The 24,432-nt window shown below is 39.8% G+C and overlaps 1 protein-coding gene across 6 annotated transcripts; it reads left to right on the forward strand.

Annotated features, from left to right (window-relative positions):
• The first annotated feature begins 70 nt into the window (after nucleotides 1–70).
• LOC139141693 (uncharacterized) lies at nucleotides 71–23,697 on the forward strand. Of its 6 annotated transcripts, XM_070711287.1 has the most exons (9): nucleotides 6,039–6,876; nucleotides 7,301–7,470; nucleotides 11,510–11,591; nucleotides 11,881–11,982; nucleotides 12,517–12,590; nucleotides 13,218–13,295; nucleotides 17,292–17,449; nucleotides 17,810–18,814; nucleotides 21,934–23,697. In XM_070711287.1, exons 3-7 carry the CDS (start codon nucleotides 11,511–11,513, stop codon nucleotides 17,332–17,334), a joined length of 378 nt encoding a protein of 125 aa, XP_070567388.1. In that variant the 5' UTR covers nucleotides 6,039–6,876; nucleotides 7,301–7,470; nucleotide 11,510; the 3' UTR covers nucleotides 17,335–17,449; nucleotides 17,810–18,814; nucleotides 21,934–23,697. The 6 variants fall into 6 exon arrangements, with proteins under 6 accessions (XP_070567386.1, XP_070567385.1, XP_070567388.1 ...); XM_070711285.1 differs by lacking the exons at nucleotides 6,039–6,876; nucleotides 17,810–18,814 and adding an exon at nucleotides 71–194; XM_070711284.1 differs by lacking the exons at nucleotides 6,039–6,876; nucleotides 12,517–12,590; nucleotides 17,810–18,814 and adding exons at nucleotides 71–194; nucleotides 12,651–12,774.
• The last annotated feature ends 735 nt before the right edge of the window (nucleotides 23,698–24,432 follow it).

Genomic DNA, 24,432 nt, shown 5'->3' on the forward strand with positions numbered 1-24,432 from the left:
ATACTGCAGATTTATGAGATTGGTCGCTGGAGAGAAGGAAAGGATGCGATGACAAGATGAAAGCCCCTCTCTCCCGAGGGGCCGGCACACTCGGCGACAATGCAAAGGTTCTCAAGAAAAAAGCGCCGATAAGAATTCTGCTATGGAGAATGATCCACATACTGGAACGGCACTGTACCGGAAGTAATGTTTTTGTAGGTCATGTGATTTAAGTTTTGTATTTTCACCGAGCCACTCACTCAGATATGGAAATCCGGTCACGACATGCGACATGCGACCTGCGACTTCAAAACTGCGTCCTGCGTGTTTGTCAAACTGCAACCTGCGACTTCCGGGTGCTCTGGCCTAGCTGCCACCACAGTCCCTCGTGGGCTATTCAGCTCTGGGACTATTCGCCCCATAGACCACAGGGTGTTGTCTAAATGTCCGTCCCCAGGGATGTGTAGGTGTTTCGTTGTATCGCCAATAAAGATATATTCTACCAACCTTTGGTGTTTCGGTCTTAACTTAGCACTGCCCTTGACAATCTTGCGTATACGTTTTATCAACATGCTACATCTATTATCTGACCAGTTTGATCGCCAAAGCAAGCAAGGTGGTAATTTAGTCTATTATCTGATGAGTTTGAGTGCCTAATTAGCCAAAGTAATCAAGGGTAAATTACTAATCTGTGGACGCTCTCACCAGATTATCACCGGATTACATTTGACAAAGTCAATAACGAACGCACAAGCAAGGTATAACTGAAAAAAAAAAAATCGTTTTATTCAGCTGACTGATTTATCGTCTTTGCTATATGGCCTAAACATCCCCGTTTTCGTTCGACAAGACTGTGACATATCTCCCCAACGTATAGATCAACCTGGTTGAGTATTACTATGCTTCCAATGTGTCTTCGCAGCTTTCATCTCGTCTTGAAACGAATAAGCATATATAAGGCATGAAAATACTTTTGCCGACTATTCAGTTTTTATGTCACAAGCGGCGAGTTTCTTCCCGCAAACGATGACCGGCTGTAGTCAAAAACACATATAGATTGTCATGTCCGTGTCCGTGTTTAGAAACACCGATGAGCTTGACCCTAGATTCCAAAGCATGTTGGCTAATTTGTTTACCTCTATCGATCATGTGGGCTTAAAGTAAACATTTCTAAGGTTAAAGGTTTGTAGTTCCGGCTTCCGGTCTGACGGACCACATTGGGACACTGACTCCACCGCTTCGATTAGCGTTCTACAGCTCAAAGAAGCAACCGACGAAGACATAAATTGGCTTGTCCCCGTTTAAACATGTCAGAAAACTGTTGACGTTCGAAAAATTAGGAAATGTTTATTGTAAAGTAGATTTCTGTGAACACGGCTTTTGAGAGTTTCAGCCCTTTCTTCAGTTATACCTTGCTGGTGCGTTCGTTATTGACTTTGTCAAATTTAATCCGGTGATAATCTGGTGAGAGCGTCCACAGATTAGTAATTTACCCTTGATTACTTTGGTTAATTAGGCACTCAAATTCATCAGATAATAGACGCAGCATGTTGATAAAACGTTTACGCAAGATTGTCAGGGCAGTGCTAAGTTAAGACCGAAACACCAGAGGTTGGTAGAATATATCTTTATTAGCGATACAACGAAACACCTACCCACCCTGGGGAAGGACATGTAGACAACACCCTGTGCATAGACGAGTGTACATGAGCGAGAAACAAGTGCACTCGTCTATATATGGGGCGAATAGTCCCAGAGCTGAATAGCCCACGAGGGACTGTGCTGCCACCTGCGAGTTTGAAAACTGCGACCTGCGAGATCACGACCTGATCCATGATTTTGGGTATTTGGTGTTTATTGAGAATATGAAAAGCAGTCACAAGTAATATCAGTGATAGGTGGTGTCATTTAGGAAAGAGATGAGCTTCGATGACACAGCTGTGTTGGCCTACGTGTTGTTCGGTTGCTTTCAAAGTCCGGTTTCAAAATCATCACGAAACATGTTTTGAAGGCTGATATACCGATTTTACTATTTTTTGACCTTGACCTAAAATTTGGAGGGGAAATTAGAGCTGTTCGTAACTGCCCTCCCACTAGCATACACGGGAAAAATGCCCTCCCACTGAATTTTGACGCCCACTGCCCTCCAGTGAGTATCTATGGTCTGCCCACTGCCCACTCCCCACAACAATTGGCGAGTCAGAAAACCCGGACCGAGACGAGTCGAGACGAGACCAAAAGACCTCCTATCTTACTGATAGAAAAGTTACGGGGGTTTTTTTTGCCCAAAGGCAGCATCTGTACCAATGCCACGGGAAAAAACGGAAGTTGATCCACTTCTGTCTTAGTCAAAGAAGTGATATCCCACCCCTACCATCGACTAATGCTTGTTCATTTTCGTACATTCTAGTCAGTGGTTACATAGTTCTCCGAATTTGAATCTTAATCTGAGGCTGCCTCAGATTCCACACAAATAACATACATGTACTATAGTATGGGATAGTATCGGTAATGTAGAAAAATGGTGCAGAGCCACTGTAGGTGCCTGTCAATAGACAAAAGTTGGCTATTGACACGCGGGACGTTTTTCTTCATAATTCACCACATTTTAGTGAAATAAACTGCTCTTCTTCCACGTAAATGAAGAACACATTGTTCTGCCATGTAGTAATTACAAAATAAGTTCTGGAATACGTCGGAAAATCAATATTTTGCAATGCTAGCGAAAGCCGTCACGCACGGTACGTCGTACGCGTTCACCGTGTCACTCTAGCATAACCACGGTCCTGCATACGCGTATTTTTGCCGATTGGTGATACTTATTTGGTACAATGCCACCCTTTAGTGATGATGAGGTCCGTTTTGCATTGTAAAAGTCGGAAAATCCTAGTAGTTCACGTCAGAGAACTGTCATGACAGGCATCGTGATTTCCGATGGCCGCGACATTGACAGCTTGGTCGCTTTCGACATAACTCCGCATGCCTGCATTGAGAAACGACTATTACGATGGTGACAACATTCTAAAGCTTCGTCAGCTAATCCAAAATAGCAAGCAAAATGCACCCGAAGCGTAACTTCACGGCCTAGAACGGCGCGAGGCAAGAGCCAGAGAGAAAGATACAAGGAGTCTCAACACGGGGAGCCGACATTTTAACCTTGACCTCCAGTTCGGGTCAGCACTGGTGTGCTGCCTCCATGGTATAGTAAAGCCAATGACCTTGGGTACGACAAAACTGTACCCGGAAATTAAAACATTTTGGTAAAAATTTTTCTCGCTTAAAACATCGTAGTAAACATTGCTATCACTTTCAATATCATGTCTTTCCTTTTCAATGTGAAAAAAGTTTTCAATATGGCTCTATACTTGACAAATAGGTTTGCAGGGAAGCAAAGTCGCCTTGCCCCCACAAATTGATTTTTTTACCTAATAAACGTTTTGTTTACTTTATAACATTATTCTCAGAACTATTCTTAAAAGATGATGCCATTCAGGAGAAATTCCTGACTCTCCAATTGCAATAGCATTACCTCTTATCCTCATATTTCAGCTTTTCCTTTGCAATTAAAAGAACCGTGGACGACGACTTTGTTCATTCTTACGAACAAAATGGCAGAGGAAAACATTCTGAGAAGCATGAGGAATTTATTTTGCTAAGTCCGGTAAAATTTTGCTAAAAAAGTCCCGCGTGTCAATAGCCAACTTTTGTCTATTGACAGGCGCCTGTCAATAGCCACGGCATAAAATTAAAGCTATGAGCTCCCAGTTTACTTTCCTATAATGTGTTTATAAATGATGAATCTAATTTCTAAAAAATGATTACTTAAATCTCCTGTATGTATGTTTCTAATACAAGGTTACCTATTTTGAATTCACAGTAGATATCATAGTAGAATCTGAATCTGGCGCTTATCGCTTAGGCCAAAATGCCGACGTCGCATCGCAGTTCGCATGTTTCGAGCTCGCCTTGAACTCAAGTTGAAAAACCTCAACAAATCTTTTCAGTTGTTCCAATCGTTGATTGTCCTATCTCTTGCTTTGTGCATTGATCTTTGACACTCTCAACAAACTGCAAGCTTTCTGTATGTAGTGTTGTATATATGATGTATTTACAACGCCTGGCCTGAGGGGTCATTGTGGTCTCGTCTCGACTCGTCTCGGTCCGGGTTTTGAGACTCCCCACAACAATTCAAGCTCCCCACTGCCCTCTCCCCACTACTGACATTCCCCATTGCCCACTTAATGTCCTCTAGGCAATCAAAGACAGCGCAAAACCTTGAAAGCAGCTAGTACTATACCCATGGGCACTCTGTTGTTCTGAATTGATAGTCTGAATAAACAAAGCAGCTTATATGTGAATACGAACTTTGATGATAACTGTGTAAGAAATTTATAACAGAATGCCGTTCAGATTGAAATGCCGACTTAGCTACAAAACCAGACAAGGTCGGACGTGTCTACGTGAACGTCACAAGCGACCACATCAACCGCATTCTTTCGATGCTACCAGGGGCACTCTGTTGTTCCGAATTGATAGTCTGAATAAACTGAGCAGCTTATATGTAAATACGAACTTTGATGATAACTGTGTAAGAAATTTATAACAGAATGCTGTTCAGATTGAAATACAAAACCAGATCAAGGTCGGACGTGTCTACGGGAACGTCACAAGCGACCACATCGACCGTATTCTTTCGATGCTAAACATCGCGGCGGAACGACGCAAGCATATATACGCGTACTATAGGTACGCGCACGACCTGCGCTGTGTCATTTCACATAATATAGGGTTATTCACAAAATACGGCCCTGTATGGACGAGGGCTCAGTGAGTGACGTATTGGACGAGCCGAAGGCGAGTCCAATACGTCTATCACTGAGCCCGAGTCCATACAGGGCCGTATTTTGTGTATAACCCTATTATTATACACCTCCCTCCATTAATTTTGAGGGATGCGGCACGCGCGATATGAGTGGAACGTGCGCGATTGTTGCGTTGGCACGAAGCCAATTAATTTTCAGTGCAGTACAAGCAAACTTCGCTGAATGTTTTCAATTTAATTAGTTTTTTAAAATAAAAATCAATTGCATTTAGACTCAGTTTTGTGTTTACGTGTGTTAAACCTTATACTACGAATACATTTTGGTGGAAGTTGCTATTAGGTCTTTAACTCACCGTAAAATAGTTTGTTTATATCCGATAATCACTAGGTCAAAGGTCAAACAGGCGCGTCGCGCGTCTCCCGTATTCGGGACTCCGCGTACTATACAAAATACGGAAAGTTATTGCAGGGCTCGAAATTAGCGGTAGTCCCGCGTCCACAGACTACCAACTTTTGCCTGGGGCTACCAAAGTCCATGAAATGGTAGCCCGCACGGACTACCAAAGCCTAGAACATGAAATTACTTAGTGGGCGGCATGATATTGATCGATGTGAGATGACTGACGATCATACAGTCAACCCAGCTGTACACAGAAAGACCAGACTATGACTTTGTTATGCAAATTGAAAGGCGATAGTGCAGTCGAATTTGTTGCGATAAACTTTCAATAAAATATCATTATCTGAACTGATGTACTTGGATGACAGACTCGGGAAATGATAGCTAATGAAATTCATTTTCATAGTTATTTAATCATAATACTACAAAGGAAAAAGAAAACTGTCGGACCATCAACAAATTATACTTTCCGAAGTGTACGAGATCATCCCATGATAGTGTACTATGGTGGAGAAATATAGCCAAACTGCCATGAAAGTAAGATTAACATAACTGTACCAAGTTGTCGTCCTGAAATTCATAGCCAATCTATTTTTACGTTTACACGTGCTGAGTGAAAAGTTGTTGTCATGGCAAACATCAAAATTTGTATATAAGCTCTGCGTATGTGTGAGTAGGTCGTCAAACTTTGAGGCGTCACCGTTGTCCACTTCACATGCTATAAAGGCTATGATCTGCAGATATTGATGTCAAATGACTAGAAAATTCAATAGAATCATGAAAAATAAATCTTTCATTGTAAGATATAAATAAAAATATCCTTTAAAGAAACTCTTCATTCTTGCATGGGCTACCAGACCTTCTCACTGGGCTACCAACTTCAGAAAATGGTAGCCCAATGGGACTACCAGGGAAAAAAGTTAATTTCGAGCCCTGTATTGGACGGTCAAACTCCCATAGGTTACGGCAGTAGGTGTATAATAATGATATATATACATAAGGGTGTGCAAATCATTTCTGGAAGACATTATTTACCGATGAAGTGAGTCGAATTCCGTCTCGAAAACGACGTATGAAATTTGAAATGGCATCGCAGCACACATCAAGTTATGAAAATAATAGACATATAGTAGATATTTGAAATATGACCGAGAATAAATGCATCGCTAATCCTGACTATGTGCGTTACAAATTGCCGTTATCCGGTAGCGACTTTGGATGTTCGAACGTCGCAAAATAGCAAATGCCGTTCTGTGGTTTTCGTTTTGCGCAGAAGAAAGGACATATTTTTTATTGCTCTTCGCAGTAAAAACCTTCCAATATAATATTCCAAAGAAGAACATTTAAGTTTTTTTTCAGTTTCAGTGAAAGCCTTTCAGTAGAACCCGAAAGATTATTTCAAATGTGCATTTCTTTTCACTCAGTCTGTTTTGGTCGAACGGAACGTGAACAAGCCTAGTCTGGTGATAGAGGGAGTACGCGCGTTAGGGAGTCCTGTCATCTGGTTGCAAAATATGTCATGTGGTTGCTGGCTGTGACACACCCATATTTGGTTATGTTTCGATGTCAAAGGTCAGAGTTGAAAGTCCAAGCATGGGTAATTCCTTGCATTCCTGATACCTTGTGCTAGCTCTGGTTGTCAAAGCACGTTTTCATTAGTGCCATTTCGAAGCAAGTGAGTACAAGTATAGTAGTCTGTTCGATTCTTGATCTTAGCCGGCTATTGAACCACTCGTTTTTGGGAGTGGAGATTTAGCCGAGCGGTTCTGTCTATGGCCTCTCAGCTAGGCGACTGATGCTGTATGTTGTGGGTTCGAATCCGATTGAAAACTAGCCGTACTTGTAACACAAGGATATGATTTCTCATATATTTCTGGTGTTAGCATGCAGGCGGTTTTAAATTCAGAGGTCTTTAAAATTCAGAGGTCAGACGAAACCAGGTCTACATGACAGTCCGCCTATGTGTCTACATACATCAGTCATCATGATCGACCTCGACAAAAGAGTCAAAGAGATGTCTTGAAACACATCAAAGTCTACTTATTTACAAACATTAAGGTGGTTGGCCTTGTTTTATATTATCACTTTTCTCTTGATAGGATGCATGCTTTAGTAACAACGGTCGAAAATGCTCAAAGCATTATAAACTGTGGGAAAGAAGAGATGTCATGCAAGCTGTGCCCAGTGAGGATGTTTAGTCCCACGAAATATAAGTGGAGACTGAAACGACACATTAAGGCCCACATAAAATCCTCAGTACCTTGTGGAGGTAGGCAGCTAAATATGTTTGTCTTTATTGCCAATGTGTTCTGCTGTACAAGCTTTTATAAATTAATTCTTATGTATCCTGTATAATTCCTGTGTATCTATTGGTTTTCATCTTTCTATGCTATCGCCAACTGATTTAAGTTGTCTAATCTAAATATTTTGCAGGAACTGCATTTTTAGTAAGCTGAGTCACAATGTGTCACCTGGTTGCACGGACACTCTGGTGCATCTCTCTTACTGTGCTATGGCTGTGACTTCTAAGTTTTCTCATTGGTTTTCATCTTTCTATGCTATCGCCAACTGATTTAAGTTGTCTAATCTAAATTTTTTACAGGAACTGCATTTTTAGTATGCTGAGTCACAATGTGTCACCTGGTTGCACGGACACTCTGGTGCATCTCTCTTACTGTGCTAAGGCTGTGACTGCTAAGTTTTCTCATTGGTTATCATCTTTTCATGCTATCACTAATTGATTTAAGTTATCTTATCTAAATTTTTGCAGGAACTGCATTTTTAGTAAGCTGAGTCACAATGTGTCACCTGGTTGCACGGACACTCTGGTGCATCTCTCTTACTGTGCTAAGGCTGTGACTGCTAAGTTTTCTCATTGGTTTTCATCTTTCTATGCTATAGTCAACTGATTTAAGTTGTCTAATCTAAATTTTTTACAGGAACTGCATTTTTAGTATGCTGAGTCACAATGTGTCACCTGGTTGCACGGACACTCTGGTGCATCTCTCTTACTGTGCTAAGGCTGTGACTGCTAAGTTTTCTCATTGGTTATCATCTTTTCATGCTATCACTAATTGATTTAAGTTATCTTATCTAAATTTTTGCAGGAACTGCATTTTTAGTAAGCTGAGTCACAATGTGTCACCTGGTTGCACGGACACTCTGGTGCATCTCTCTTACTGTGCTAAGGCTGTGACTGCTAAGTTTTCCCAGTGGTTTTCATCTTTTTATGCTATTGCCAACTGATTTAAGTTTTCTAATCAAATATTTTTGCAGAATCTGCATTTGGAGTATGCTGAGTCACAATGTGTCACCTGGTTGCATGGACACTCAGGCGCATCTCTCTTAGTGTGCTAAACCGAACTCATCATGCCGACGTGAAAGGCAGCCCGCACTCAGTTCACGTGCGCGTGCACAACCCCTGTGATTGTGAAAAAAAATTGAATTGTCGCCAGCACGCGTACAGAGTTACAATGTATTCACTTGAAAATAGACTTCACATAACGAAGAACACCCACAATTCTCAATTCTTTTCAACCCAATTAACACTTCAGTTCTCGCCAATGTGTTTTGTTTCTTCTGGGGGGGGGGGGGGGGCAAAGAGCTGCCCTGGCCCCATGTGCTCAGGGCCTTGAGGCGACTTAGTCTGCTTTACATCAGTCATATTTACGTTTTTGCAATTAAACACTGGTGTCATAATGCAAACGATGTTCTCAATTTACTCAATTTTTTGGGGGGAGGGGTCATAAAGAGACAATAATAATTAGCCATCTTTGACATTATTTGGGTTATTTTATTTATTTTCATGTGAGAAGTTATTTTATGTTGTTCTTATTACTGAAAAATATTGAAATGTCAAGTCATTGTAGCTCTACAAAAGTTTGCGATATAGGCTGAACACGTAAATATGTAAAATATAATTCCTGGTAGCCTACCCTTACCTGTGTCATCCTGAAATCTTCACATAAATCTGCACAAGTAGAGTGAGTGTGCTGAGCTCAGACAGGGCTCGAACTTAACGGTTGCCCGCTTGCCCGGGGCAAGTAAAACCTGACATCGGGCTTGTAAAAATAAATTGCACTTGCCCAGTCGGGCAAGTGATAGACTTTGATAAAATTTACATGTTCTGGGAATAAAAAACTCAAGAAATTTTGTTAAACAATGTTCGCTGTTTCAAGTCACTGAAGCGGGTATCACAACCGACAAGCTGGACGTCAACATTCAGCGAGTGATATTCAGCTGTTGTCTTTCCTCCCTCGGGAGGTCTAATCTCACTTGCTTGTCGCTATTGACTCCAAGGGGGTGTTGGTCAGTAATTTCAACAGCCACTTTGCACGCGGTGACCTGCCTGAGACAACGCAGACTGTACGTCATAGCGAAGCAAACTACCCTGTTTTCATGTAATTTTTTGAAATCTACGCCTGACAAAGTCACAGATTCCGGAACAGGATCTGTGTCAGGGGATACAATACACGTTCAACCGGCCGGCCACTCAGAAATCGACGGTGATAAAGCTATAGCGCGGTCGCAGCATCGAGTTCAGTGGAAAGTTAGTGAAGAAGCAGAAGTGCGACATATAATATATCAAACTTTGAAAGGAAATGACAACGGAAGTTTCAAAACTTCTGGAAAAGAGATTTGCTGATGCGAATATCGATTGATGGGCCACCCTTCAACTGTATGACCCCAATCCTGCACTAGAATATTGGTGGACGAGTGGGCAGAGATCACGAAGACCAACACTAATGGATCGTAACAATTAACACGATTATCAATACAGACAAAACGGAACCTGCATTGATATGATGCCGTCAGCCACATTTTGAGATTGCTTGGTCTTCGTGATCTCTGCCCAAACAATGCAAATAGACAAAAAAATCGGGCAAGTAAGTTTGTTCCTCGGGCAAGTAAAATTTCTGGAAACTTGCCCGCAGGGCAAGTAGGTAAAAAAGTTAAGTTCGAGCCCTGTCAGAGGTCATATAGTAGGTTCAATTAAGCCAAACAGCATAAATGACTTCAATAGTGAAACAACCAGTTAATGTCAAAAAATAAAAATGTTGTACCTTCAGTTTCTCCACTATTTTAACAGATGCAAAATAAGCAATTTTCCTCACATATGCCATGTCTACCTATCAACTTGGTTGTGCAAGTTGTAAAGTATCAAGGTTTGATGCGCCCATTATAGTGTGCAACCTATGATGCGCACGATCAAGATCAGTCAAAATGGTGGCTTTATGCAACAAAACACCCTCACTAATGTCCCTTGTATTTAATCATTTTCCATGATTTTCATGGTAAAGTAAGTAACATTCAAAAGCTGAAGTAACCTTGATTTGAAGACTTTATTAATGTCAATTACTTGTACACTTTATGTTACATAATTTATCATGAATTTCACAATTTGAGTTTATCTTGTAAATATTGCCATATGAAACATGATTTCTCATCTTTGTCTCCAGAGGGCGCACTTCAACAAAGTCGTAGGGTTTTATAACTTTTGGCTATATCTAAAAAAATGAGGTATTGACCCCCCATTTTTTTCTATTGATATACTTTTCAGTCACTGATCCTTCAATTGGGGAAATTTCATCAAAATCTATTCACGGGAAATACTAAATTCTGCCATGTTATTTCTTAATTATTCAGCCCATTGTTTTCCTATATAGGAATATGAAAATCACTGATTTTAATGATTTGATATCTCAACAATTTCCATGGTGACACCCTAATTTTCGTTGACAATCCTTGGTCCTTTCAGAAATGTTCATTGAAATCTATTGATGAGAAATAAAAGGCGCACCAAACCTTAATGTGTTCAATGACAATGCTCTGCAAAAATCCAGTGAAAGTTCTTTGAACAAGTAGACAGGAGAAGAGTATCTCATTTTCTTTGGCTCTATAAATACCATTGCATTCAACAATCTTATATTTGCACTTGACAGTGAATGGACTCTTAATATTGGCTTTTCTATGGAATGTACTGTTGTTTTAAAAAGCATTTAATTAATATTGTCAAAGTGCACCCCCCCCCCCTTATTATATGGGGTGTAATTGCCAATAAATTGTCTCACACTTAAACTTTTACTGAATCCAAAAATTCAAATTTAAATTTATTGTATATAGCATAATCTGGAATTAGTTGCATCCAAAAGGTACTGAAAAGATCCGTTGTTTTTGTTAACAGTTACAGCAAACCATGTGTGAGGTGCCTTTTACGTATATGCTACTTGTTAATCCTCTTTCTCACAGGGGTTATTTAACTTGGGAGAAAGAGGTTTAATAATAAACATACATTATTGTCTCAACAGGATGTCAAGCTGGACATGTTCCGACTGTCATAGTGATGTTTTACCATCCCTTTCCAGTTGTCCCTTGTGTGGGAAAGCAAAGGTAAGTGTTGTAGATGTTTAACATATGACTATCACTTTGAGTACAAGTACCATATAGAGTCACCCAAGTGACAGTACCCAGCAAAAATTGACAGTTTGGGGGTATAAATGGACCCCCTTTGGGTTTTTGATGCACAAAACATTTGGCATATTGCCATGTTCATATTACATACAAAAGCTATCACTTCAGAATTGTGTTACATTGAAGTAAAATGACAATGCATGCAAGTCATTTATTTATTTCCCAATATAAGTGTCATATTTTAAGTATATATTGTCTTTAACAACAGGCAACTGTCGTTGAAATGCCACCAGATCACTCAAAACAAGAATGCAGTGTTGAATTTGGTTTTTTTTCATATGCTGATGTGACAAAATCGCCAACAAAGCAGGTAGGTTACTCTTTCTAAGTCTCAACTGGCTCATACATCTTTAGTCTTCTGCAGGGGAAAAGTAATATAGAATTTCACAGAGTATACTAGCTCCAGACAGTTCATACTATACCTTTAAGCATTTTATGAGAACATTGTATATGTTGATGTACATCCACACTCTAATGTACCTACCTACATTTCATACCAATGTACCCATTAGAGTAATTAGTGTGCTAAAATACACAAGTTTTTATAGACATAATGCACATGATTGCAAAGGCTTCTCAGATTGGGCAGAAATATTGCAGAAATACCTGGCCTGACTTTGGTTGTGATATGATCAAGTAGTTTCGCATCATTCCATGAAGAATGTCTTGATATAAAAAAATTTATCTGAATCAATTTTATGACACCACCAGTAACACATAAGGTACTTCAATTACATGTATTGGATTGACTGAACAACCATTCAGTTATGTCCAATTTAGCAAAGTTCCAGTTACAAGCATAGACTATTTTTCCAAAAAAATTCAATGAGTTGTTCATCTGTAGGTTGACAATCATATGAGTGATGTTGTGAGTATGATGTCAGCCTTGGCCAGTCCAAGCAAGTCTCCATCACTAAGGTCAGTCCATTATAAAATTAAAATATCCTAGACATTATTTTCTTTTCTCTTCTGTTTTAGTCCCCACAAGACAACTGGGATGAGGACTTATGACTGTCGATGTGTCTATCTGGTGTCATTACTCAGACCAATGGCCTTCAAACTTTACACAATAATAACTTACATGTGCATGGCAAAGTCCATGGTACAGTTCAATGTGTTTGTTATTTTTTTTTTAATTTAGTTTTGTACAGCCATTTATCCACACAGTGAATTTTCATCCTTTCCTGTGAAACGATATATTGTAATTGTGTGAAGTTTACCAGCTGTAGTGTTTTTTCTTTTAGAGTTCAACAGGCTGACAGTCTTGTTTAACAGAAATTCACAAGCTATTTACCCTCTAATTGCACCTACAGTACACACTATGTACACACATATATATAGAGCAAATAAAATTGTAAGTTTACTGTAGTCTGTAGAACATGCTGGCCATTGAGAAACAAAACTATTCCAAGCTGCCATGATATTATTGGATGTGCAGATGCATCATGGGTTACATGTACGAATTTATAGAAATGGACATACAAAGGCAGATTTATTTCATGTATGCGAACCTTACAGTGTTCTATTCGTGTTTTCAATTTAAAGTGAAATCAAGAAAAATGTCACCAAGAGTGATAATGATGTGGTCAAAACAAAGAAACGAAAACTGTTTGACTGTTCCAGGTAAGTTTATCAGCAGTTTTTCCTCATATAAACTCATATATGAATATATGTCAGTGCTGCAGTGCCTATATGTTTGTACCAGAGCACAATTGCTGAGTACCTGTTCATTTTATTTTATTGAGGTACTTCAACCCATATGCATTGTTCATTTACACTATTCGTAACTTCAAATTGTCAGTGGCACAGTTTTCATGTGGACAGGATGATAGGGGTTCTGTTGACATGGGGTAACCTTAGCGTTTTGTGAAGTTGGGTGAGCGTCTCAGGAAATGATGTCAGTCACACCTCATGTGAACTTGTAGAACCACCGTCTCCCCCAAACAACAACAACAACAACAAACAAACAAACAAATATATAAACAAACAAACAAACAACCCACACACATTCTGACACAGGTAAATGCCATCGTGAATGAAATACTGCAAAAAAGGCGTAGTGTAGTTTTAGTCCCCACGGACGAAGTTCGGGGGACTTATAGATTGGGTCATGTCTGTCTGTCCGTCCGACCGACCATGCATCCGTTCACGCAAATAATTTAGACATGCCCTGGTCAATTTCTTTCAATCTTTGCACAAGGATAGTACCCTACCCCATACAGATGCACGTCGATTTGTTTCACAATGCGATCAAATTTGGCCGCGTTAGAGGACTTTTTAGTTTACACCTCCATAGACTCCCATGCACAAGGCCAAGAAAAATAAAAATTTAGTTTCTCATTGTATTCATATTGCAAAAAGGATGCAGTGACACAGTTTTTAGTCCCCATGGATGAAGTCCAAGGGGCTTATAGATTGGGTCATGTCCATCCATCCGTCCGTCCATCCATTCACGCAGATATCTCAGACATGCCACGGTCAATTTCTTTCAAACTTTGCACAAGGATAGTACCCTACCCCGTACAGATGCACGTCGATTGGTTTTGTGATACTATCCAAGGTGGCCGCCAGACGGCCATTTTGTTATGATTTTTTGTGTTTTCAGCCATAACTGAGGCATGTCTCAACCTATTTCTTTAAAATTTGGGCATTGATCTATTTCATACATATGCACAGTGTTGCAGCCAGGATTTTTAAACCAGGGGACACTGTGTCCCGTTACTGTCTATTTTTGGGGACATTTCGTATATTTTAGGGACAACATAAACATTAGCAATCACTTTTCCGACTGCATCCTGCATCTCTTGGGCAGTTTGTCGGGAGGTGTAACTTGCATTCTGTCCAATCCGCAACTTATCCATGGTTTGAACGCCTTGCAATTTCAGGAATTTCAAGCAGTGATTCATATTTTCATGTGGCAATGTCATCCTTTGCCAACCTATAAACCGACTGCATTGCCGATATAATACCTTGATCGTTTTCTGACAGAGCTCGATTAATGGCAGTGTCGAAACTTCTACGCACGGCGACCTCTTCAATTGCTTGCAAGTGATCACTACCGCACATATGGCGGTCTAATGTTGATGTACGGAAATTTTCACATCCAGACTGTTCAGTAAACGTATTTTGCTTGCCAGTTTCACGACAAATCTTGCAATGTATATGTTTCTTTTCACTGTTGTATTCAAACCAGTTAGAATACTTTTCATTTTTCCATTTTGAAACGAAAGTTTCAACTCTGTTGAAACTTTCGTTCCGTGGTTTTCTTTTTCTTCAACTCTGGTGGATCGCACTGTGTCATGTGTGACAATCAGATTGCGTCTAGTGTGAGTCATCACCCTGGGCAACAGACGATGTTTGATCGTCATTGCGATCGCGATCGGTTGACAAACTCCGAGTTGGACTCGTGAAAAATGATATAATTCACTTTTGACGTCCTGCCATATTGAACTTGCCTACCGAAATGCTGTTCAACTGTCGATGCATGGCAATAGAATGTAATATTCCGCGAACGAAAAGAAAATGCATCAGTCGTCAATCAAATTTGTATCATTTTGCAACTTATTTGTTTCACAAAACAAAAAAACGGACTTCGATTGAATTTTGCGGAAGTAGTTGTAGCAGTATGCGGTATCTGCCGCCAATCAGCGCTCTGTCAGACTACAAATCAAAGCAAATAGTAATATCAAGTGTACGGTTTTAATTAGCTCTGAAATACGTAAATAAAAGCCTCAAAAGAAACATGCGAAACAAAGGTCGCCGTCAGTGTCAGATATTACTTGCAGACGACACCGTCACACAGTGGCTCAAAAGTGCGCCCGAGGTGACCCGCAGGACGCAAGAATGCGGGACAACGGGTCTCGTTTGGGGGACATTGTCGCAAGGGCGCGTCCTGGCGGCATCACTGATATGCATATTGATTTTTGTTGTAATATGATCCAAGATGGCCGCCAGGCAGCCGTTCTGTTACGATTTTTTCGTGTTTTAAGCCATAACTAAGGCATGTCTAAATTAATCTGCGCTTCTCTCACGGCGATTCGCAAAAACTGTGTCTACTTCCGTATTATTGCGTTCTTTCCGTCGTACGTATTTGCAATCGAGCCAAGTCTCGCGAGAGATTTGACGTCATTTAGTTCAGTGTACAGCATGCATAAATGGCTCTTGCGAGAATTGAAACTTAGATACACGCAATCGAGCCCTCGCGATAAATTTGACGTCATTTTGTCTAGTGTACAGCGGGCATAGGAACGCTTGCTCGCGAGAATTGAAACTTTTGCTATACATAGCAGACATACGCATTTTAATCGAGGCAACAAGGATCGGTGTTGCAGTTGATTTACATTGCGGTCTCGATGTTCTGTGTTGTGCATTTTAATCACAGTCTTCAGCATTCCATGTTGCGGTCGATTTGCATCGCGGTCCTCGTGGCGCGGTATTCCCCGTTGTTCTTCAATTTAATTGCCGTCCCAACGACGCGTTCCGTGTTGCTGTCGATTTGTATCATGGAGGATCTACCTCCATGATTTGTATGGAGATCGCTACGTTCCGTATTGTTGTTCGTTTTAATGGTAGTCTATTCAGTGTTGCTGTTCATGCAGCTGATTTGCATCGTGGTCCCAACCTTTCGTGTTGTAGTTGAAGTGCATTTTAATCACGGTCCCATTTACGTTTTAAGTTACTGTTGATTTGCATTGAGGTCCCGACGTTCCGTGTTGAAGACAAGTGCATTTTAATGGCAGTCACAACTTTCAGTGTTGGTATTCATGCTGTTGATTTGCATTGCGGGCTCAACCTTCTGTGTAGCGAATAGGGAGGCAGGCTCAGCCGAGGGACCGTAGCTGATCGTACGAACCAGCAGAGACAAGCACATTATGGTTCAAACACTAAACACTTGACGGGAACTTGAAAAAGTTTACAGTTGAGCCGTTCATGTTCTTGCCGCTGTCACAGCCACCAAAAGAACAACATTCTCCCATAGTGAAGGAGGACACTGTCCTGATCATGTAAGCGGAAACCCTAGAAGTTACCCCCCGTAGGGAGCTTACGGAGGTGTGAAATACTTTACTTCCCGTTATGAGATACGGCGTCGGGCAAACTTCGGAAAGCCGAAAAAAGTCGACTGGAGAGGCTCGGGGGACACGCCCACATTGCATTTTTTCTTTTGCCATATATCACAATCATGCGCGCTAAACGAAAAAAGAAATGAATGTAACTGTTTTATAGACCATCAACTGTATTTCTGTGATTTTGCAACATGGGCATTTCACCAGACCTTTAAGTACACATGTGGTAGCATGTTTGATTCAAGGACCCATGCATTAACACTTGAGCTGGCCATAATAATTGCAGGGGGGTGGGGGTGTTAGCTGCAAGATTATAGCCCCCCATTTTCCCCTTGCCATCAAAAAGCGTCTGAAAACAAACATGCTAGAGTCCTGAGGAGGGGAGGGAGACAATGCATGGATTTGCTCACTCCAGTTAAAGGTTGAAGCGTAGTGGTTATTTGTTAAAAGTCAAGGTAATTCAAGGTACATTTCTTCCTTGTACAAATTTATTTTAATTTGATGATAACTAATCAGATTCAATTTATAATCTTGAGATATCTCTGTTACTTTGCAGATTACTATTTTTGGCAGTCGGCAAGAAAGATATTTGCCATTGAAGTGTGCGAGTATACCAAGTATTTAGAAAAAAAGCCATCAAAGCTATCAAAGCGCAAAAGTCTTCTCAGAGATGAATTGAGTGCTGTTCTAACCGAGGTGAAACAACAGCTTACAGTAAGTATACATTTATCAGGACACAAACCAAGAATTGACCTGATTCTTTTTAGACCAAAAAAATAGTTGAATCTGTATTGTCAGGGAGTGCATCACTTGAAAGCTATGCTTCAATCATTCTCTAGTTTATTTATATATGTGGAATTAGCATTGCCACCTTATTTTTTGGAAAGCATTAGCCATGATCAGAAATATTTTTGTTGTTGTTTTCTTGACTTTATATATTCAAAATTTCATTGATTCTTTGTTTTCCATGATACAGTGTAATGTAAGGAACAGATAGCTTTCCATAAAATGAAAAATGATGTTGAATGCAACATTTAATTAATATCATATGTTTGTAACTTTACTTCTAAACAGTCCACTGATGGCAGGACAATTAAGGTAGTACATGTATATTGATTATAGACTTGATAGTCCACACAGATGTAGTCTGGGGGAACCAGTAGTTTTTGTCTTTACAATGTGTATCACCAAATATTTCTCAGATGTGTGGATCGATTTATGTTCCGAGTTGGTCCAAAGACATAGACTAATGATAATATAGATGCATGTTTATTTGTCCAGTACAATGTGTTTGCCATTTATATGGCTGCCAGACAGCCATTAATTTGATATGATTTTTTGGGGGGGGAACTTCAACCATAATTCACACGTCTCCAACTGACATCATTCCACATTGATACAACAACACTTACCAGCGTAATACATATGCATGGCAATTTGTTTTGAGATATGATCCAATATTACAGCCGGGCAGTGATTTTGTAAAAATTGTTTAGGTCCACTGTACCATAACTCAGACTATCTCATCTCCAGGGCTGTCAATTATAGCCGGTCACTGGCGGCAAATCGCCGTCTGACACAGGTCTTGCCGCTGCCTGTTTTCCCTATCACACGTATGAATTCTTTCCTGTCCAAATTCTACCGTTGGCTACGCTATGCTACAGAGGCGCAGCCCCTAAGGCTCGTTGGTAGCCGATTTCTGATTGGTTTCAATCGGTACTGTCAAAAAGCTTTACGTGTTCTGATTGGTTTTCGGACGTACACGATCGATATGGCTACGAAAGTCGACAGCCACGTTGGATTTATGGGTTCAAAAAAGACCCCGAGAGGCTTAGCTCTGGATATAAAAGTAATGTCAATATTTGTAAATCATTTTATTTTCCTGTGATCGGGGTTTCAATCCATCAATGGTATAGCATGCAATGTAGATTTCACGCCGCGTCTGAGCAAAATGCCATAGCATAGCGACTGGAATTTTTGATTTGTTTTCCCGTTTGCAGATCGTGAACACTCTTTACAATGAGTAAGAATCGTTTACTCAACGCAAAACAAACTTTGTGGGGATTGACATAATTTTTAGTGAGTTTTGACTACTACTGAATTTGTTTGCACCAAGCCGCCGTTCTATGAAATGTATTCATACGGTAGTACATGCTGTGTACTATGGTTGTTTCGAAGGCCGAGTATTGAAGTTTGATAAATATTTTCCGACATCCGAAATCTTTCCTCAAAAGCAAATATCGGTATTCCGATCCTTCAAAACCATTTACCAAGACCAACATTTTTTAATGTTTAGGGCAATCACAAAATTTAGCCAGGCTTGACTATATACTTTCGCGGTATCTTGCACGTACGTGCGGCGGTAAACCATGTTTTGAATATGGATATAACATGCATGTAGTGAGCCTACCCACTTGGCAGGCGTGGGTTTCGACAAAACTCTGACTACTTAGTGAGTGATATCAGAATAGATACTATGATAGTCATCAGGAGAAAATATTTGATTATTAACTTTCACGGCAAGGATTTACTATGTAAATAAATCAACATACTTTCAATCTTGTCGATTGAGAGGCCGACGGACAACGAAGCCACGCAATGTCATCAGCGGATGTAAACTTGAGTATTGTAATTGTTTGTATGACGTAGCGTCTACTCAAATTGTCTCTGGTAATGGTCTCGTATTTACCCCATTACATTTGTAAATTTTCACACTGGAAATTCATAGCCGGTAACTCTGAGGAGAGGTCTTGAAACAGACAAAATAAAATTACAGTAGTATCAACCAGACGCAGATCGGAATTTTTTGTCGTGACGTTATGACATCAGTTTTGCAGTGGGGACCAGATTTTTTTAAATTCTAATACGATTAGCTGTTTTTGAATGGGAACGTATGTATTACAATTATTGAATTACTTTCTGCATCTGCAGATGTTGTTTCTTAAGAAATAGTTTCTGCAGGTGTAGTTTCTAAAGCTACATCTGAAGAAATAGTTTTTGCAGATGTAGTTTCTGAAGCTACTGTTTCATCAGCCTGAGAATCACACAATATTGAGGTATTGTCAGCTGGTACTGCCATACAAGCCTTGGGCTTAGATGAGTACTCCAGTGATTCTGATTATGGTTCAGATTATGATCTTTATTAAGCAGGTTGTAATTCAACACAATTTGTAGGCAAATAATAATAACCTGGTGTATCAATAAACATATAAACTCTGTAATACTTCTGTTTGTCTTTCATAATTTATTTCACAAGATTCAATTTCATGTTACTTTTTATACTTCAGTTATAATAAACTTGACAGTAAATTGCCCTCAAAAGTGCCACCACAGGCCACCAATTGAAGATGAATAATTAGAAAAGCTTCAGCTTCAGGAGGGGGGGACACCCCCCTCCTGCCCTCCCCCCGCGTGCGCTTGCCCGCACGCCTTGCTCCACTTCGTTCCGCACAAGGCTGCACCCTCCTGTTCTTTCACTTGTACCCTTCTATTCTGAAAAACATTGACAGCCCTGCATCTCTGATGACATTTGCTTCATGTTGATATGATATCTATTTTATTTTATCAATTATATCATACCAGTACAAGTTCTATAGTTTTTCTTTATTTTCCACTGTTCACTAATACACTACATTTCCATAAATTTATTTCCTAAATATGGGCTACTTAAATGAAAGTGGAAACTGCTCATAAATTTTAACCCTTATTAAATATCCCCAATCCAATTTTCCATAAATATGGGTGGGAACCACAGGGATCACTTTGGGGCGCGATAACGCGATATTTACGCTCAAAAATCAGAAAAATCGCATTCAGAAAAATCAATTGGGCAAAAAAGTCGCGCCGATAATTCAAATGGCGCGTACGTGATACCTTTACGCGATCTAAATTCATCGGTAACATTTGGCCGGTTTTCAGTACAGAACCACTCATTGTGTCGCCGTAGAGAGCGCTATAATTACGCGAGAAAAAAGCTGTTGCAGAGTTACCCGTTTCAACAGCGTTTGTGATTGGTTGCCAACAGGAAGTTTTGCGTTCATTGACAAATCATTGGAGTCGATACAGCAAGTGTTCATTGCTGATGTACAGTGTGTTGTCGTAGCTCAAAATGGCGCTTTCAAAGGAATATTCGTGTCCAGTACGAGTGGTAGTGCGAAGAAAAAACGAAAATGCACTATTCTGGACTACTGTACTTCCGTTACTCCCGCACTGGAAAGTATGGATTCGACCGCCTCCGATTACAACTACACTCAGAATGACAGTTTTCGGACAGGGTAGTGAATTTCGCCCAAAGCCGTTTCATAAATGACGAGCACAACGACATCTTATTACCATACCCTTCGAAACTTTATTGTGTTTATCCTCAAACTGTTAACACCGACAGAAGTGTCATTTAGGGGGGTCAAAGTTGCCAAATTTTTGCCCCATGTTGAGCGCGTGTAATCGGACTGCTATCGCAGCAATCGGACGTCGTATTTTGAATGTGATAAGGGGCTAAATATTGATATTTTGAAACTTTGAACCCCGATTTTCAATTTCGATGTGTTTAGAAAACTATGTGGAAATATTTCGTGATAATTAGTTACGTTTAATCCATGGACGACGCAACTATATTTCAACGTGTATAGCGCTTCTAGATATCGGACACGGGCTGTCCCTGTGTGTTGCGTTCTACACCTCGTATTGTACGGTGTGGCTAACTTCACCAAGTTTGTAGCGCCCGAAATAGCTTTTACCCCCAAAAAAATCCAAAACGGGACGGCAGCGTCACCTGACTTAATATGCTGTAGCATGACTTGTAAAACGCTATCAAAACGGAGCGAAGGGCGTATAACGAACAGCATGTCATTAAATGTCTGAAAACTGAGGTCGTCCGAAAACTGTCTCACTGAGTGTATTGTTATGCAAATTAACCAATATGCAGAAAATCAGGGAAAGTTAGGTCCGGTTCCCACAGACTTTGAAATTCTCCCACTGTTTTTTTTCATGTGCGATTTTATCTCATGCCGTTCTTGAGCCAGGGTAATCCCTGGAACCACTGACATCAATGATGCTAGTTGCATGGCCAAATCATTAATAAAACCATCAATAATATTGACACATACACCACCAGAGTCTTACTTTGTCTCCTATATTTATAAGGATTAGCAAATATTTTGTTTTGCTTGCTGACAATTCTTTGTTTCCTTTTTTTCTAGTCCCCTGTACAAATGCAGTCTGTACCATCTACAAGTTCCCTCAACTGTCTAATTTGAATGCAGAAGGTTAGACAGCCATTGTTTGTTTGTCCACACTGCAGCCAGGCAGTAGGCTGTGTTGTGTGCTGCGCCCGATGCAACAACTGTCCTCTCTGCAGACATGAAATGCCTGACCCTGTGGTAGGAGTGAGAGGGTTACATGACTTGTTGAATGCTCATGGTCATGGTTCATCCACTGACGAGGAAATTGGGGAGGCTCTTGCCCAGACTTTTTGCTTCTCTGAGTATGCAGAGCGATGGCATTATACCCATCCAAAGTCATAGTGATGATGACTTTCAACCTTAAATGAACTTGCCCTTTCCTAGTTTTCTGCCACAATAGTGGGGTGACTATTTTCACAGAAAGTATCAGTACTGTAACCTATTATTTTCTATTGTACTTTTGGTATTTTAAAAACATTTTCTGATGTCTAATGGCATATAGTAAAGACATGTCTGGCTCTGCCCTGCATGGCAGTGAGATTATCATGGACTTTCAACCGTAAATGAAATTGATTCATTTAGACAAAAATTATTACTCTTTCAAGGTTTCAAAAACTGATCTTGTGACAAGGCTATATTGGTACCGTACCTTTTGATATTTTTGGGGTCAACCACATGCTCTCGCTGTCTGAAGGATGTGTATATACCCACTGGTCAGTGTAATACTTAAGTTTAGATGAGTTGCAAGTGTTTTTAATATTGGCTGAATATTCATTGTGAAAAATACTTGACTTGTGGAATCTTAGTGACAAGCTAGAGACTAAGTGTATCAACATGGTCTTGGGAGAAAGAAACTGCATAACACAGATGCAAATGCAAAAATAGCTGCTGCCACGGGGATGGATGCCACACAAGTTTTGGTAGTGTCACTTTTAGTTTAAACGAGAAATTATCAGTAAAGTGTGAGCAGTACTTGAATATGAAGAACTGTAGCACCTACAACCTTGACAAATTCATATTTGTAGTGAACAAGGTGTCATGAATTGATTAGCAAGTTAATTTTGGCCGTCTATCATGACAAATATTTACTGCTTGTGAATGAGCTATTTTCAACTAGCAGATTTATATCACGTGTCATGCAGCCAGTATTACTGCAGTAGTGCCCTGCAAATGAAATGATCTCATCCTTTGCAAAACCACAATTTCATTGATCTCGTCCATGGCAAAACCACAATTTCAAATGCCTAATGAGTTTATATTTTACTCAAGTTTGAAAGTGGAATTGTTATCATTGTTAAACATGTTTGTTAGAAGTTCTCTTATTCCAGAATGAAAGTATTTGCAAATTTTTTATGGTTGTTGGTAATAGATTTGTATTAACAGAATTGTTTGCCTTTTTAAAAAATGTTGAAATACAGAGTTGCAACAAAATTTTGAAATTTTAGGCATTTTCAAAAATAAGTAATTAGGAAAAAGTGAAGTGATGAATCGAAGAACAAGTTTTCCAATTTTTCTAGGCTAATATTGCCTTTTATGCATCACATTACTCAACAGTTCTGGCAGAAGTTTAAGCTTTATTTCAAGCATGATATCGGTAGCATCGGTTACATTCATACAATATCAGTTGTATTTATACAATTATAAATGTAAGTGTTTTCACTTCTCTACACGTCACCGTTACTGCTAGCATTTAAAATGTCTCTGATAGCACTTCAATCATTCATGTTACTTATCTAGCTCATTTGTGTTTTTCTTCCACTTTTATTAAAAGACTTCAAATCATTTGTAACATTGAATTTTTTCACTTGTCAGTCAGTATTCGTGGCTCTAATGCCATCAGTGGTAACCTTTTTGCCTGTCATACGTTTGACAAATGACTTTATATTGTATTCATCAACATTTTGCTGTTTATAGACTAAATAAAGTTTAAATTGTTCAAATACTTTTCAGGAGCTTTTTTAGGGGCCTAAGCCTTCTGGGGCTTGGCCCCTATATTGTTTTCGTAGGAATTCAGCTTTCCTCTTGATCACCTTCTTCTTCTACCCCTTTTTGCTGGGGTAGAACTCAAAAACCGTTCAACACACCAGTTTCAAACTTACAGGGCTTATTGAGCCTAAAGAGCAATAATAGTGCACCTGACCCTTTAAAGTTAGGTGGGTCATGTGACCTGGCTGCCATCTTTGAAATATTGAATGCTTCCTACTTTGCATTAAATTTGATGTCAAAAAAACTTGACAAGATTTTTAGATGACATTACCATAATGCTTCATACCCGATTTCAAGGTCATTGACCTTGCTGATTTTTTTATTTTTAAGTGATTGTATTTTTCCTTAACCAATTAATTATGCAAAATCAATGTATCTCCGGAACTACAAGGGCTGCAGGTAGGGTGTCTGGTTTATAGAAGTCAGTATGGGACTAAAATTATTTTGACAAGTTTTGGGTGACCTTCAATGACCTTTGACCTACTTTCATGTGTTATGGCTCCCATTCAAAGTCCATTGAACCAAATGATT

This window comes from Ptychodera flava, chromosome 10 (assembly GCF_041260155.1).
Source record: "Ptychodera flava strain L36383 chromosome 10, AS_Pfla_20210202, whole genome shotgun sequence".
Lineage (NCBI taxonomy): Eukaryota > Metazoa > Hemichordata > Enteropneusta > Ptychoderidae > Ptychodera > Ptychodera flava.